This window comes from Centroberyx affinis, unplaced genomic scaffold, assembly GCF_046629955.1.
Source record: "Centroberyx affinis isolate AG114_WGS23_722 - 3 ecotype Tasmania unplaced genomic scaffold, CSIRO-AGI_Caff_v1 ptg003589l_1, whole genome shotgun sequence".
NCBI lineage: Eukaryota > Metazoa > Chordata > Actinopteri > Beryciformes > Berycidae > Centroberyx > Centroberyx affinis.
Window position 1 is genome coordinate 1 of NW_027281514.1, and position 16371 is coordinate 16371.

General features: G+C 44.6%; 1 protein-coding gene across 1 annotated transcript; it reads right to left on the reverse strand.

Moving 5' to 3' along the window:
- Positions 1 to 1240: 1240 nt before the first annotated feature.
- On the reverse strand, positions 1241 to 15996 carry LOC139661697 (pancreatic secretory granule membrane major glycoprotein GP2-like; the record flags this gene model as incomplete). The annotated part of the gene is made up of 8 exons (XM_071540244.1): positions 15921 to 15996; positions 9270 to 10055; positions 8865 to 8961; positions 7388 to 7698; positions 6926 to 7134; positions 5707 to 5861; positions 4621 to 4869; positions 1241 to 1400 (listed from the first exon to the last, which is right to left on the reverse strand). Coding segments are annotated over exons 1-8 (2043 nt in total), but the record flags the coding sequence as incomplete, so codon positions are not given.
- Positions 15997 to 16371: the final 375 nt, after the last annotated feature.

A 16371-nucleotide genomic window follows, 5' to 3' on the forward strand; every position in this document is an offset into this window, starting at 1 on the left:
TACACTAATTTTACTGTCTCATTGCACAAAATAACCATAATATAACCATAACCACATTTGATTAAAAAAACACTATAGAAACACTATAGAAAACACAATAGAAACACTATAGAAAACACAATAGAAACACTATAGAAAACACAATAGAAACACTATAGAAAACACAATAGAAACACTATAGAAAACAATACAGAAACACCATAGAAACACTATAGAAAACACAATAGAAACACTATAGAAAACAATACAGAAACACTATAGAAACACTATAGAAAACACAATAGAAACACTATAGAAAACACAATAGAAACACTATAGAAAACAATACAGAAACACCATAGAAACACTATAGAAAACACAATAGAAACACTATAGAAAACAATACAGAAACACTATAGAAACACTATAGAAAACACAATAGAAACACTATAGAAAACAATACAGAAACACTATAGGAAGCAATACAGAAACACCATAGAAACACTATAGAAAACACTATAGAAACACTATAGAAAACAATACACAAACACTATAGAAACACTATAGAAAGCAATACAGAAACACCATAGAAACACTATAGAAAACAATACACAAACACTATAGAAACACTATAGAAAACAATACACAAACACAATAGAAACACTATAGAAAACAATACAGAAACACTATAGAAACACTATAGAAAGCAATACAGAAACACCATAGAAACACTATAGAAAACACAATAGAAACACTATAGAAAACAATACAGAAACACCATAGAAACACTATAGAAAACACAATAGAAACACTATAGAAAACAATACACAAACACTATAGAAACACTATAGAAAACACAATAGAAACACTATAGAAAACAATACACAAACACTATAAACAATACAGAAATACTATAGAAAATAATATTGAAACACTACAGCTGTTACTAAAGAGTCCAGATTACTGATTGTTCCTTTAATCGAGAAAATTAAACATAAAACCTGTAATTGTAAAATCTAAATATTACAGCTGAATTTACAAAATTACAGCATTGATACATTGATAATTGGCGATTTTAAATTTGTCTTAGTTTTGCATTAGTGTGTGTTGGGTCTGACCACTGACATTTTGAAGTATGTAGTTTTTGTGTGTCTCAGTGTGTGTGTGTGTGTCTCAGTGTGTGTGTGTGTGTCTCAGTGTGTGTTTCAGTGTGTGTGTGTGTGTGTGTGTGTGTGTGTAGCAGCAGCTGCAGTTCTCTCACCGGGCTGCAGGCGGCGCTGCTGCGGTCACACAGGCTGACTCTGCAGTGCAGGAAGACGTCCCGGTACTCGCCCTGCAGCAGGAAGAGCAGCGCGGAGAAGAGAGCGCGCTGAGACCGACCGCTCTCATCCACCGACACCAAGCCACCGTCCACCGCACACCTGAGGGGAGAGAGAGAGAGAACAGAGAAGAACAGGGGAGGGAAGAAAACAGAAGAGAAGAACACAGAAGAAAGGAAAAGAGAAGAAATTAAGACAAGAAAAAAGAAGAGACAAGAAATAAAAAGAAAAGAGAAGAAATAAAAAGAAAACAGAAGAGACAAAGAAATGAAAAAAGAAAACAAAAGAAAAGAAAAAAGAAGAAGAAAAGGAAAAGAAAAAAGAAAAGAGAAGAAAAAAGCAAAGAAAAGAGAAGAAAAGAAATGAAAAGAGAACAAAAGAAAAGGAACAAAACAAAATGAAAAGGAATGAAAAAAATGAAAAGAAATGAAAAGAGAAGAAAAGAGAAGAAAACAGAAGAATTGAAAAGAAAAGAGAAGAACAGAGAAGGGAAGAAAACAAAAGAGAAGAAAACAGAAGAATTGAAAAGAAAAGAGAAGAACAGAGGAGGGAAGAAAACAGAAGAGAAGAAAACAAGAATGAAAAGAAAAGAGAAGAACAGAGGAGGGAAGAAAACAGAGGAGAAGAACACAGAAGAAAGGAAAAGAGAAGAAATTAAGACAAGAAAAAAGAAGAGACAAGAAATAAAAAGAAAAGAGAAGAAATAAAAAGAAAACAGAAGAGACAAAGAAATGAAAAAGAAAACAAAAGAAAAGAAAAAAGAAGAAGAAAAGAAAAAAGAAAAAAGAAAAGAGAAGAAAAAAGCAAAGAAAAGAGAAGAAAAGAAATGAAAAGAGAACAAAAGAAAAGGAACAAAACAAAATGAAAAGGAATGAAAAAAATGAAAAGAAATGAAAAGAAATGAAAACAGAAGAATTGAAAAGAAAAGAGAAGAACAGAGAAGGGAAGAAAACAGAAGAGAAGAAAACAAGAATGAAAAGAAAAGAGAAGAACAGAGGAGGGAAGAAAACAGAAGAGAAGAAAACAAGAATGAAAAGAAAAGAGAAGAACAGAGGAGGGAAGAAAACAGAAGAGAATAAAGAGAAGAATTGAAAAGAAAAGAGAAGAACAGACTGGTCACACACTGCTGTGGGATGGCATTCCACTCCTCAACCAGGATTTGTTCAGTTGGGTTGAGGTCAGGACTGTTGGCAGGCCGTTCCATTCTCTCTACTCCCAAATTCTGGAGGTAGTCTCTGATAAACCCCGCTCTGTGGGGGCGAGCGTTGTCATCTTGGAGGATGGAGTTCGGTCCCAGACTGTGGAGATATGGGATCGCCACCGGTTGCGGAATCTCATCTCGATATCTCTCTGCATTGAGATCGCCTCCGATGATGACAAGCCTCGTTTTTCCAGTGATGGAGATGCCGCCCCACACCATCACACCGCCTCCACCAAAAGGTGTTACTCTATCGGGGCAGCGATCAGCAGAGCGTTCTCCCCGTCTTCTCCACACTTTGACCCTACGATCCGACTTCCGTAGGCAGAATCTGGACTCGTCGCTGAACATAACGTTCCTCCACATGTTCAGGTTCCGGTGCAGGTGTTGCCGACACCGGCGCAAACGGGCCTGATGGTGAAGGGCGGTCATGGCAGGCCTCCCGGCAGCCCCATGAGCCCGGAGATCGGCTGCGTGCAGTCTGTTCCGGATCGTCTGGGCCGAGAGCCGTGTGCCATATCGTCCTGCAGACCTTGACTGCAAATCTGTAGAAGACAGCCTACGGTTCCTAAGTGCTGAAAAGGTGAGGAACCGGTCTTCTTGGGGTGTCGTCTTCTTGGGACGCCCACTTTGCGGTCTGTCTCTGACATCCCCCATTTCATGGAACTTGGCCTTCAGTTTGGAGATGGTACTATGGCTCACTCCAAATAATGCTGCAACTTGCTTTTGTGGAACACCGACTTGAAGTCGCCCTATCGCACAGGCCTTATCGAGATCAGACAAACGTGGCATGCCGATTCTTGGAGCAGACACCGATTGACCACTGTAGCAGGGCCCATGCTCACAGGTGCTGCCAATCAGGTGCCAATCAGGTACCTGATTGTCAGCACCTGGGGGACCGGAAGCTCAAAACAAGTCAATAGCAACAGCAGAATAAGCTGTTTGGCATTGGCAGAGAAGATTTGGCAAATTTTTCATGAGCGCAACCCACATACTCAGCTGTGCTGCTCATCCCACAAATGCATGTTCCTTACAAATGAGGCACCATTTAAAAGGGAAACAAACAGGCTTTCCAACGGTATAAAATGTATTGCCAAGAAGCATTGTTACAACAGAGAAATAATCTACCAAACACAAATTTCCAAACTTTTTGTTCGATGTTTATATATTTCTTGTTGTTATTTGTGTTTGCCTTGCTTATCGGCAAAACACACATCAGAAAATATTACTTGAGACTTATTACTAATCTGTAGGGTGTTCTGGTAAATTTGGCATGTATATAATCCTCCAGACAGCTCGAATTTTAACGAACCGGAACATTTGAGCCGGGCAGTGGAGTCACTTCACACTCAGAGAGACTCCTGACCTTCATCTGCTCCTCCTTCACCTCCTTCTAGTTCTCCTTCTACTCCTTCTCCTCTTTACCTCCTTCTACTCCTCCTACTTCTTCTACTTCTCCTCTTTACCTCCTTCTACACCTCCTCTAGTCCTCTTCTTCACCTCCTTCTATACCTCTACTCCTCCTCCTCCAGCAGAGTCTGCTGCTCAGGATCCTGATCACAACAAGATCCATCCAATAAAGAAATGCTCTAACTGGGTAAAACATGACAGAAGGTTGATTGTTGTTGATGTTAAACAGTCCAACCTGCCCACCATGCTGCTCATGGTCTCGCTCTGCGGAGGGCAGAGTGTTGTTGCCATGACAACGCTGAACCATGGAGGGTAAGTGTAAAATATGGGACCTTTAAGTAGGCTATCCTACAATAAAATGAGGAAAACTCTGTCCTTCTGTCTGTCTGTCTGCATCCATTTTGCTCCTCAATGGTTTGGCCAATCAATCTGAAACTGCACATGGGCATTGAGCATTGGCATAGGCAGGGACTGACGAAGCTGATTTTTCCATTTTCCCAAATTTACACTGATTATGCGCATTTTGGCAAGTCTGCACGTAGCTGTGGCGCGCGCATCCCCGGGTATGGACTAGTTTATGTTTAACTCTGGTTTATTTCTTTTCCTTTTTTGATTTATTATTTGGCTATGTGAAGCACTCTGGGCTACAGTTCTGTATGAATGGTGTTATACAAGTTAAGTTTATTTTAATGATTTGACCGACATGTGACTCACCTGTTCTGGATCAGAGAGTATCTCATCGGGTCTTCTGCGTCAGGTGAGTGCGTGGCGTAGCAGTTTTCCAGGACGACCACGAAGCGGTCGGAGTCGTATCCCTCGACGGAGACGCCGACGTGCAGCGCGGAGCCGAGCGGCAGGCTGACCGGCCCGGCGGGGAACGGATCGCTGTAGTCCGGCTTCTCATACAGAACCATGGAGGCTCTGCTGTGCTCGCCGGAGCCGACCACGCCGAGCCTCCGACTGCTGCAGAGAGTCCAGGAAAACGTCACGGTGAATCAGCAGCTGGAACCCTTCTCTTCCATACCACGACGAAACCAAAACCCCTTAACTTTATCCCTGAAATGTCCTTAAATTCTCCATTAAATAAACATAAATTATCCATTAAAAATAATAGCTTTAAAAAAGTAAGGTTATTATCATGATTTTGTAAGGGATTTATTCACGAGTTGAATCACAGAGACTCTCATAGGCCTAATTAAGGGATTTTTCATGTCTTTTGTGCAGGTTTACAGATTATTAATGAGTTATTAACTGAAAGTTCCTGTCTCCCTGAATTTTACATTAAATTAGAAAGTAAGGAGTCAAGATTAAGGGGTGTTTAAGGAGGTTTTGATGCGGTCTCCTCCATGAATAACTCCCTTAATTAATTTTAAGGGGATTTTGCATGAATTAAGGGGTGAATTAATGTAAATGTAAGGGCATTTTAAGGGATTACTGGTTCCCAGAGTGTAGTACTTGGACCAAGAATATCGGTTCCAGAGTCAGCTGTCGGTTGAAAGCTGCAACCAATCACCTAAATCAGATGCAGCTGGACCAGTTTGTAGCGTTCAGAATTTTTCTTCCCATTCATTTCACTGACATTGAACACGTTGGTGAACAGATTCAACAATCTGTTCACCAACGTGTTCAATGTCAGTTTCCATTCAATTGAATGGGAAGTAAAAATCTGAACGCTACAAACTCGTCCAGTTGCATCTGATCTAGGTGAGTAGATTATATTCTGGTTTTCAAATAAATAACTCCATTTTAAAACTAAGTGGAATATTGCTCTAATAAGACTCTAGTAAAAGCGATACTCACGGCAGCTGGGGTCGGATGGCGACGTCGAGGCTGGTGGTGTCGTCCAGAGGGAAAACGCAGGAGAAAGGGAAGCTCATCGGGCGAGAGAACGAGCCGCTGCTGTCCAGAGGATACACAAATAAACTGTTGGAGTAAATAATGTGGCTGCCGTTTGTCTGGGAAGAGGAAGACGGAGGGAAAAAAGAGAAAACAACATGGTGAAATCAATGAAAAAAGCAACGCAGAACAACTGATAAACAGTTTCTGGGCTTTCTCTTCAGTCAGAGAGAGAAAGTTTGATTGGATGGGAGGGGCGGGACTGTTCAAAAATCTGTGATATTTTTATTGGTTGGAGTTTTTGTTTACGCCTCCTGGTGCAGCATGATGTCACCATTAAAGATACTGGAAAGGTAATGGGATTTGTCATTCTGTTGGCATAAATTGTCAAATAGGTTTATGGTGTGATAGCATGAGCCAAAAAGTGAAAAAAACATTTTTCGTGTGACTTTAAAGCTCCTCTAGTCCAGATTTGACTGTAAAGTATATATTAAAAAAATTCAACTCGATTTCGATTCAAATCAAAATATGATCTCCAAGAATTCCTAGTAGTCACCGTTTCCCCCGAGAATTTTATTCTTGTCAGTGTGGAAAAGCCTCAGAATTTAGACGATGGGACACTAAAACTCTCCTTTGAAAACAGAATAATAATAAAACAAACATCAAAAAGTTTCATATGAATCAGTTCAGGTTTAGGTCTTCCCACAGCCACCAGTGTAGCACTGATCAATTCTACAATAAATATGTTATCAATCAAACTGCATCATATCAGGTGGACAACATGAAGAGCTGATATCCAATTTTTAATAAAAGGACATCAGCTCCATATGTTGGTTTGCTCTCTAAAGAGAAAATTATACCGCTATGGCGCTCTCTCCGGCGGTGCAGCATTTCTAGATCTGTGCTGGTAATTCTCAGCGTAAACCACTGGAACACTAGATGGCAGTGTGGAGCTTTGTTAACACAGAAGTAGCAACAGAAGAAGTAGTGACAGAGTTTATAGTTTATAACTGGGAGATGAACATCTGAACCTCCTCAGCTCGTCTCTTCTTCTGCTCCATGTTGTCTTCACTATCGGCCCACAGCAACCGATAGAGGAGGAGGAAACACCAAGCGGCCAATCACAGCTCTTGTGGTCTTGCGTCGCTCTATGCATGTTACATTTAGCCTTAACCCAGCTCACCTCCACCACATTCCCACAGACGCCCCTCTGTCGTGGCACCAGGTACCACAGCGCCTCCTGCTGCTCCTCCTGCTGGCTGCAGCGCCTGTCGGCCAGGTGACCGGACGAGGCGTTCAGCCCTCGCTCCTCCAGCTGCCTCCTCTGGACTCCCAGCCGCAGGACGTCCCGCCCGCACACCAGCTCCGGCTCTGGAAACACGACCGACTCCTCTGACACATAGACAAGAGAAGATTAATCTTTATTGATCCTGTGGGGAAACTGGGTCGTCATAGCAGCAAATAGTAACAGGATACAGCAGAGAAAAGAGACAAACTGCACACAAAACCCTTTTACGGCTTTGAATTTAGGTGATTCAGTTTAATTTTTTGTTGATTTTAAGACTTTGTAAGGACCTGCCCCAACACCCTGAGTCACAGGAACAGCAATGAGGTAAATGTGAAAGTCAGAATAAAGCTCACTGACCTGAGCAGATCACACCAGCATCTTCACCATGGTGGCAGTTCTGAGTGCCAAACCCTCCATGGCCACAGTCTGTTATTGACGCCTCGCTGCCCGTACAGGCAACATTGATCATCCAGATCGGGCCGCTGCCCTGTCCGAAGTTGGCGCTAACAATAGCGGACTGGGCGGAGCCACACTGCAGCTGCCTGCAGACGACCTGGGCGTCGTTCAGATCCCAGCCGTCGTCGCACACCGTCCCCCACTGGCCGTTATGGAAGAGCTCCACCCTGCCGGAGCACGGGCTGTTCCCGTTCACCAGCCGCACCATGGAGCTGGCAGCTGATCAAACAGTAAAACAAGGCGACAGTAAACATGTCATCCCCATGGAAGTATAATAATATCTGGGTTTAGGGCTTTGTTTGGCCCCGCCCACTCCTCCATTGGCACAGAATAGTAACTTCAACTTATTAACGCCAAATTAAGTGTTGGTGGCACGTTAAGTGTTAAAACTCTGTTTTCCCAGCAGGAAATAGTTACATGAAGGAGACATGACTATAAACAGTAAGTAGAGTCACATTGAAGCAGCTCAGTGGACAGTAAGAGTGTTGTGGTCTGGTGGGGGGTGGTGGATGGGCGGATGAGTTTGACTTTAATACCGGAGACTGGAGTTCAATTCCCTGCTTGTACGAAGGAAATTTCTACTGTGAATCAAATTTAAAATTTTAGTGAAAGTTCTTACTTAATCTAATCATATGTTATTGAACCATGACCAAAGCCTTAACCCAAACCTTAACCAAGTTGTTTTAGTTGCCTAAACTTAACCGTTAGCCAACCTTTAGCTGAAAATGCCGTGTCCAATTCATGTTATTGCCTCAGAATCCAATTCAACCTGATCTCACACAAATACGTGAAATGAACACGACTTGTAATTCATGGAGGAGGAACGTAATTTTCGATTTGTGTCCGCGGCACGTAAATCTGCGTTTCAGAGTTTGTGTTCATTTCAGTTATTTCTGGGAGATCAGGTTGTTTTTTCTTGTTTTGGGGCGTGAAAGGAATGAGTGAATGATTCAAATGAACAGCTGTCTCAGGATCGGAGGACGCTGTGATAGAAGGACTTCCGACTGAGATATACTGTCTGCGTCTGGTGACCTGTCTAATCATTTATCACACTAACAAAATAATAATCATAAACTTGTTAGTCATCAGTCATCAGCTCTATTTCTTCCACAGAAATGTTGTCAATTTAAGTGGGATCATAGGTTTTATTGGCAAATTATATTCAATGCAGGGCCTGTGCTATAGGTTTAGTGGATTAACAGACAAACATTAGACACACATAGACCACATTTGTTAAGATGTAGCCCCATATGGCAAAATTATTGTTGATTCAGTTTTGAATTGTAAAATGATCTATAGTCTATGTGGGGAGAAAACAGTGATAGTAGATAAAAGATCACATATAGGAGAAGCACTATAGGATGAATGGGAGTCTCACAGTCGCTCACCTTGATTCTCACACCTCCAGTTGATCTTGTCGTCGCTCACGCAGGTCTCACCTTCAGCACAGGTGTTACACACCATGGTGTTCACATCTACAGAGGAACACAAGAGGACGGCTTGTTTTCAGCACACAGGGTGATTTCTGGGAAGTGCTGTAAGAAGAACTGCTACCTCAGTTGGAAGTTTTAAACAACATCTTAAAACTCATCTTTTTGTTGCAGCCTTTATTGACTAATGTGGACTGCTGTATGTTTGTACTGTTTTACTGCCATACAACAGCATGCATATGTTTGCTCCTGTGTATTTGCGTGTTTGCATGTACAGAAATGTACAGAAACACCACAGCAATGGGTGCTTGGAGCAGGACTGAAGCATTACTAGAGGTTTACTTCTGTCTTACCTGCACAGTAAGCCAGCCGACATAAAGCCGGACTAACAAATTTGTAGACATAGTAGTTTCCTGGACAGGCCTTCACGTGGATGGGGTTGGACTCAAACTGGCAGCAGTCTCTTTCCCAGCTGCCGCACACCTCCCGCCTCACGATGCCCTGGGCCGCCGCCGGGTGGGCGCCCCGCAGCCATAGCGGGGCGTCGGTCCCGCACATGTGCCTGTCGATGCAGCGTTCCGGCATCTGAACGTTGGCGTTGCCGATGAACAGGCGGTACCAACCCCGCCAGTCCGCCCTGCTGTCGCAGGCCGGGGAGCCGGGCTCCGCCCTGAAGTCAGTGGCCCGCCAGGTGTCTCTTAACGCTGTGTAGTACTGACATGGGTCAACGCAGCGAGACGTGCCGTTAACCGGGAGGCAGTCTTGACCAAGAGGGCATTGCGCGCTCCCGCAGGCGACCCTGACGGAGCGGGGCTCAGCAGGGGTGTCCTGTTGGAGGTCAGAGGTCACCAGGCAGCTGAAGGAGCCTGGGGTGTTTTCACAGAGCTGGTTGGGGCCACAGGGGGGGCGGGGCAGAGAGCACTCATCCACATCCACACAGCCCCGCAGTGGTGACCAGTGGTAGCCTCGGCTGCAGCAGGCGTCTTTGCAGGTGGTCTGGTTGTAGCAGGTGAAGCCGTTGCCCACCAGGCCGGCCCGGCAGTGGCAGGACACGTCAACACTCTCTACGTCATTGTCATGGAGGGAGGAGAGGCAGTGTGCGTCTCTGTCACATGCCTCACAGCTGGTGGCAGCAGAACCTGAGGATGAAAAGCTGAAATAAATCATGTTTTCTTATGAAAACCACATAACTCCAATTTTGGTGATTTTCATGCTTTAACATCAGTTGAATTACATGGTTCTTCCCTGAGTTGACAAAAGTATATGACCCTTGCTTATGAAACCCTTTCAAAACCCATCGGAAAACTTGCATGGTGGTCAGAACCACCAGATTTTCACTGCTACGAAATCTTACTTTCTGTCATAGTTCACTCAGAGGCGGTTAAACACCAAATGTGATTTCACAGGACAGTTTCACACCAATTCATAGTCTATTTGAAGCGAACAGCCGTGAGCACACAGCATGATGGGACAGGTGACGACATGAACCAGGCCAGAACAATGAGAACATTTGAAAAAGTTTATTATGCAAATGAACATAAGATATGTGCATAACTATGGATCTATGAGACTGAACGATGACCGTCACCACGATCTTCACCTTGAATGATGCCATCCTTATACCTATCCTCGAGAGCATAATATCAACTGAGCCATGTGGCTGACCTTAGGAGGCTGGGCTCCTAAGGTCAGGCATGCCTCTTGCTCTTGCCTGGAGTGCTTCAGTTCATTCTGAGCGACAAAAGATGGTGGTGGTCATCGTTCGCTCTCATAGATCCATAGATATGGACATAACGTATGATCTATTTCAACCTCACTCTGACACCACGGGCTTCACCTTGGATGAGTCATTTCAACATTATCGTGAGGAAAGAAGATTCCAGCACCTCCCCAACTTGCTCGGCTGTTTGACATAAGAACCGTGGAGCCCATTACTGCTGAGGATGTCACATTGACCCTATAAAATCTAGTAAAAGTGCATCGAGTACTCTGAAATAGCAACCCCCTTTAAAGCTGCCCAGGAAGTGGCCGCACTACATTTGGAGTGAGCCACCAGATCCCCAAGGACTGGGGGATCCTGGCTGGAGTAGGCCTGAGAGATTCTCTCCACCAGCCAGTGGGATAAACATTGCTTAGACAATGGGAGGCCCAACCATTTATCACCATAACATACAAACAACTGAGTGTGTGCCTGCCTCAGTGGCCGTGTACGTTCAATGTAAGTCTCACTGAATGCAGACATAAAGATTTATGCTAAGGTGCTGGCCCGGCGTCTTCAGGGCTACATGACAAAGCTAGTGCACTGTGACCAGTCAGGCTTTATACGATCCAGGTTGGCGTCTGACAATGTAAGGAGGCTTTTACATGTCATAGATAGCGCCCGCAACCTGAAATCCCTTTGATCAGCTGCCAGCTCCAGAACTGCAGCATCCCCTGCTGCAGTTCTTTCACTAGACGCAATGAAGGCCTTTGACCGGCTGGAATGGCCTTTTCTATGGTTGGTCCTTGAGGCAATGGGCTTTGGCACTCCTTTTATTGATATGGTCAAAGTGCTATACTCGAACCCTACTGCTATGGTGCTCACGGGTAAGAATTGCTCCCCCTTTTTGACATTGCTAGGGGATCCAGACAGGGTTGCCCTCTAAGCCCGCTGCTGTTTGCACTCTCCTTCGAGCCTTGGCACGGACCATCCGTCAATCACCCTTGCTGTCTCTGATCTCAATCAACAAAGCACATCACCATATTTTGTTATATGCTGATGATCTGTTACTGTATGGCGGCAACGCAACACAATCCATACCTGGATACTGGTTATTTTTGACCAGTTTGCCGATTTATCTGGGTTTAAAATTAATTGGCAGAACTCTGCTTTGTTGCCGTTGAACGAGGCTATGGCCCGTGCATCCGTCCCTTCACATACTTGGGCGTTGAAATCTTTCCGTCGATTCGAACCACAGCGAAACATAATTTTGAAAACACTCTTAGGAAAATTACTTCAGACTTAAACAGATGGTCCTCATTACCCAATTCGCTGCGCAGCCGAGTCTCAATAATCAAGATGAATATCCTCCCTAGAGTTAACTTTTTCAGCTCGATGCTTCCTCTTCCTCCACCAGCCCAGTATTGGAGCAAGCTACAGACAGCTGTGACTAAATTTGTATGGCAAGGCAACGGGATGCAGCGGGAGAGACTGGCGGGCGGTCTCTCTCTCCCGAATTTTACATTTTGTTATTAGGCCTTTACGCTCAGACCCTTACTAACCTGGTTTGAGCCTAATGCATTGGTGTCTTGGCGAGCTCTGGAAGAGAGTCTTGTACATCCATATTCTCTCCAGGATCTTCTATACTCCAACGTGCCCCCTGCACGATGTAGACAAACGTTTGGCCTCAATTGCTCACCGTCTTGGTTTTATTTTTGTTTTTTGTTTTGTGTTTTTCCCTTATTTACTCTTGTTATTATTATAATTACTACGTATTTTATTATTATTTTCTGTCATTGACTGTGTGTAGCACTGTTATTATATTATGCTATGTGATTTTTCCTTTTTCTTATTGTATGCATAAAACTTTAATAAAGAAAAATGTTATCACAAAAAAACCCCATAAGTCTCACTGGACACAATGCATGAAGTTCCACTCCCCCTTGGTAAGCTGGATCAGGGTGGAACACCTCTATTTCAATTGCCTGATTTACTGTCTGAGAGTTTACCACCTTAGGGAGGACGAAGGGGTTTAGCCACAGGGATACCCCCACATTCTCAGCTTTCCACCTCAAGCCCTCATTACTCACAGATAGTGCTTGTAGCTCACTCACCCTCTTGGCAGAACATATGGCTAAGAAGAATGCAGTCTTATGCAACAGGAGCTTCAGATCCAAGTGCTCCAGCGGTTCATATGGGGTTTTAGCCAAGGACCTCAACACTAAAGGGAGGTCCTAAGATGGAGCCCTCAGACTCCTACCTGGGCGCAGCCGGTTAACACCCTTTAGAAACTGAGACACTATGGGATGTCTCCCCACAGAAAGACCCTCCACTGTCTCATGGAAGACAGAGATAGCACCACAGAGCACCAGAGCCACAGGGCAACAATCCAACCCCCTATTATCGCACCATGATGAGAAAAATTTCCATCTCTATTTGTAATGTGGAAGGTGCCCTGGCATTATTTATGGTCTCCAGGACAGCCTCATCTAGGTCTTGAGAGAGGGACTGGCAGGGGCCAGCTGTTTCAGGACCAGAGGTCATGCAGTTATGGGCCTGGCCCATAATTACATGGCTTGATTTGTCCCCCCGCCTGAGGAAGAAGGTCTGCCCTGAGTGGCACGGGCCAGGGTTGGCCATGAACCAGGCGAACGAGTGCCAGAAACCAATACCTCCCTGGTCACTGTGGGGCCACTAACAAAACCTTGTAGTACACCCGGGTGATCTTGACTAACACATGGGGAATCAATGGCAGTGGGGGAAAAGCGTATAGTAACCCTTCGGGCCACTCTTGAGACACAGCGTTCAGGCCCAAAAGACTGCTTGGATACCACAAGGCTCCCTTTCATACAAGGCAGGACATGCCTGCCTTGTATGAAAGGGAGAGGAGCCCTCATACACCGCCCTCAGCTCCAGCACATTGATGTGTTTGGTATCCATGGAGGTTCCCAGACACCTCTTACCATCCTGCCCTCCCAGACTGCTTCCTAGCCTAGTCTGGGAGGCATCTGTAGACACCAGCGTCCTCCTTGAAGGCAGATTGCCCAAGGGAACTCCCTGTGTCAACATCCTGAAGTTCCGGTCCTTCTGTGGATGGAGGTTGAATGCATTCAGCCAACTCTGCAGGGTGGTGGTCCAGAGAAGACCCAACAGAACCACCACCAGTGCTGCTGATATCAACCCCAGGAGTCCCTGGAAGTAAACCAGTTCCAAGTGTTTTCCCAGGCAAAAACTGCGTAGAACTGCCAGAATCCTTGCTACTCTCTGAGGGGTAAGAGATGCCGTCATCTTGAGGGAGTTTAGGTGAAGTCCCACAAAGACTGTCTGCTGCCTCAGCTCGAGGTTGCTGTTCTTCAAGTTCACCTTGAAGCAGAGGGACTGGACATGTGTTAAGACCCTCTCTGTCCTGCATGACCTGTCTGCTGCCTGGTGTGTCCTGCATGACCTGCCACCAAAATTGAATTCTGTATCTGCTTGAGACTGTAGCCAATACCCAGGGGTCTGATACCTTTTTCTCCCAGCTGTCCAGGCATAGCTGGAAGTGAACCTCAGTGGCTGCCCCACCACTCCTATGCAGAACCCCCCTGGGTCCCTGGACCCTTGCTGGGGGGCATTTCCTGTGGGATGCCCCTCTCGCTGAGGGTTGGGGCTGGAATCCCGGCTGAAACTGATGCTGATGCGGCCATCCGGCAGCATTGCCAAAGCCTTGGTTGCCTGAACTCTGGTGCCTGAACTCTGGTGCCTGCCACGCGTCCAAGACTCCTGACAACCCCAAGCAGCCTTGGCCTGGCCATCGTAGAGTGACTGAACGTGCGTTGCACGCACTCCAGAGTAAGCAGAGTCTGCTCAGCTTTATCCAGCACACTCTGTGAGTCTGACTGAAACATTTGAAGCACCGCCGGCATGTTGGTAAGTTCCCTCTTGATATTCTAAGGGAGGGTCGTCTGAGCCAGCCAAATCTACCTGCGGGTTATCATGGCCGAAGACATAGCTAACTGATGTCACAGGTAAGAGCATCGTTAGTTAAGAAGCTTTTGGGAAACCCACCGTAACCTTAAGATGCTTCTTACGATGTACTTTACAAACATCTTAGGCTTACGATGCTTTTGGGAAATGCAACCCAGAAAGATACATAAGTAAGTAAGTAAACACAACTACAGCAGAGGTGAGACTCTGAGAGTATAGCCTAACCCCGCTAATAAGCCAAGAAAAAATCACAGGAAAACCACTCAGAATCCTCAGGGACACAGGCACAATAAAAGTGGAGGATTATTGGCTTTAAATACATACAACTTACCGGATCTTCCGGAGAGGAAGAGGCATCGTCACCGGATGCTTTATAGACTATGGGCCCAGCCTCCTAAGGTCAGTCACATGACTGTTGATATTATGGTCTCAAGGATAGGTAGAAGGATGACATCATTCAAGGTGAAGACCGTGGTGACGGTCAGAGTGAGGTCGAAATAGATCAACGTTCACATCACAAGAACCAATCACATTTGGGCAAAAAGCTTGTTGGTCTTCCTGGTGTGTAACATTAGTCTGAAACAGTTTAGCTGCTAACTTTAGTTCTGTAGGCTAAATAAGTAGCCTAATGTCAGCTTGCTAGCCTAACTATACCATCACATCCAAATACTTGCAAACACTTAGCTAGCTAGCTGGCTTGCGTAAAGCACAATATCAAAAATATGTTTTTGAAAGCATATGGATTATATTTTGGCAAAATTCAATGAAGAAAATTATAAAACACCAAATAGGTTGCCATAAACAATGTTAAACAGAGAATTTGGTCGGATGCTTGTCACCAACACACCAAATGAAACGCCCACAAGCGACGACTTTTGATAGAGCGAAGTGCCGCAGAGTTAAGTGTCGACTAGTCCTGTCTGAAGGTTTTGACTCCAAACAGCTGGTTTCACTGATTAACACCTTCAACTACGACTAGTTAGTGAAATCAGCTGCTGTGGTCTTAATGGTCTGATTTCGTCAGTCCAGTTCTCTCTGATCACAAAAAACTTCTCCTGTTGAACCTCTCCATTAGATATATTAGTAGGCCTACTATATATTATAATTGTATTATGTCAAAACAATCTTCAAATGTAGGAGCTTCAGAGTTTAGACACTTTATTTCTTTTCAGGCACACAAAAATCTACTGATACTAGAAATATCCCTTTAAAAAGAGCAGCTCCTGTTCACCTGCTGGCCCACCTGTGGACTCACCTGCTGGCCCACCTGTGGATTCACCTGTGGACTCACCCGTGGACTCACCTGTGGACTCACCCGTGGACTCACCTGTGGACTCACCTGAGCTCTCTGCGCTCTGAGCGGCAGGCAGGAGGAGGAGAAGCAGAGCGGCTGGGCAGATCAACCAGCGGACCATTTTATCACCAAACTAACAGAGAAATATGACGAGTGACAGCTGGTGGGGAAAAACAGAGGAATAAAGGATAAAATCACTTGTTATATGTCTTATTTCCATCCTGCATATATTTCATATTTTGATATATTTTCATATCTTACATATTTTCCATTCATTACTCTTTCTCTCAGTATGTTCTACTGTTATTTTTCACATCCTGACCTGCATACATGCTGTAATTCATTTCTGTTCATACTTTTCACTCATATAGTTCTGCTTAAGTTCTAGTGTTGGAATTGGGATCATTAAAGTTTAATTTAATTTTAAGCATCCATTTCTAAAGCCTTTGGTCTCATTTATGTTCGCTCTACAGCGACATGGAAGAAACTTTTGTAA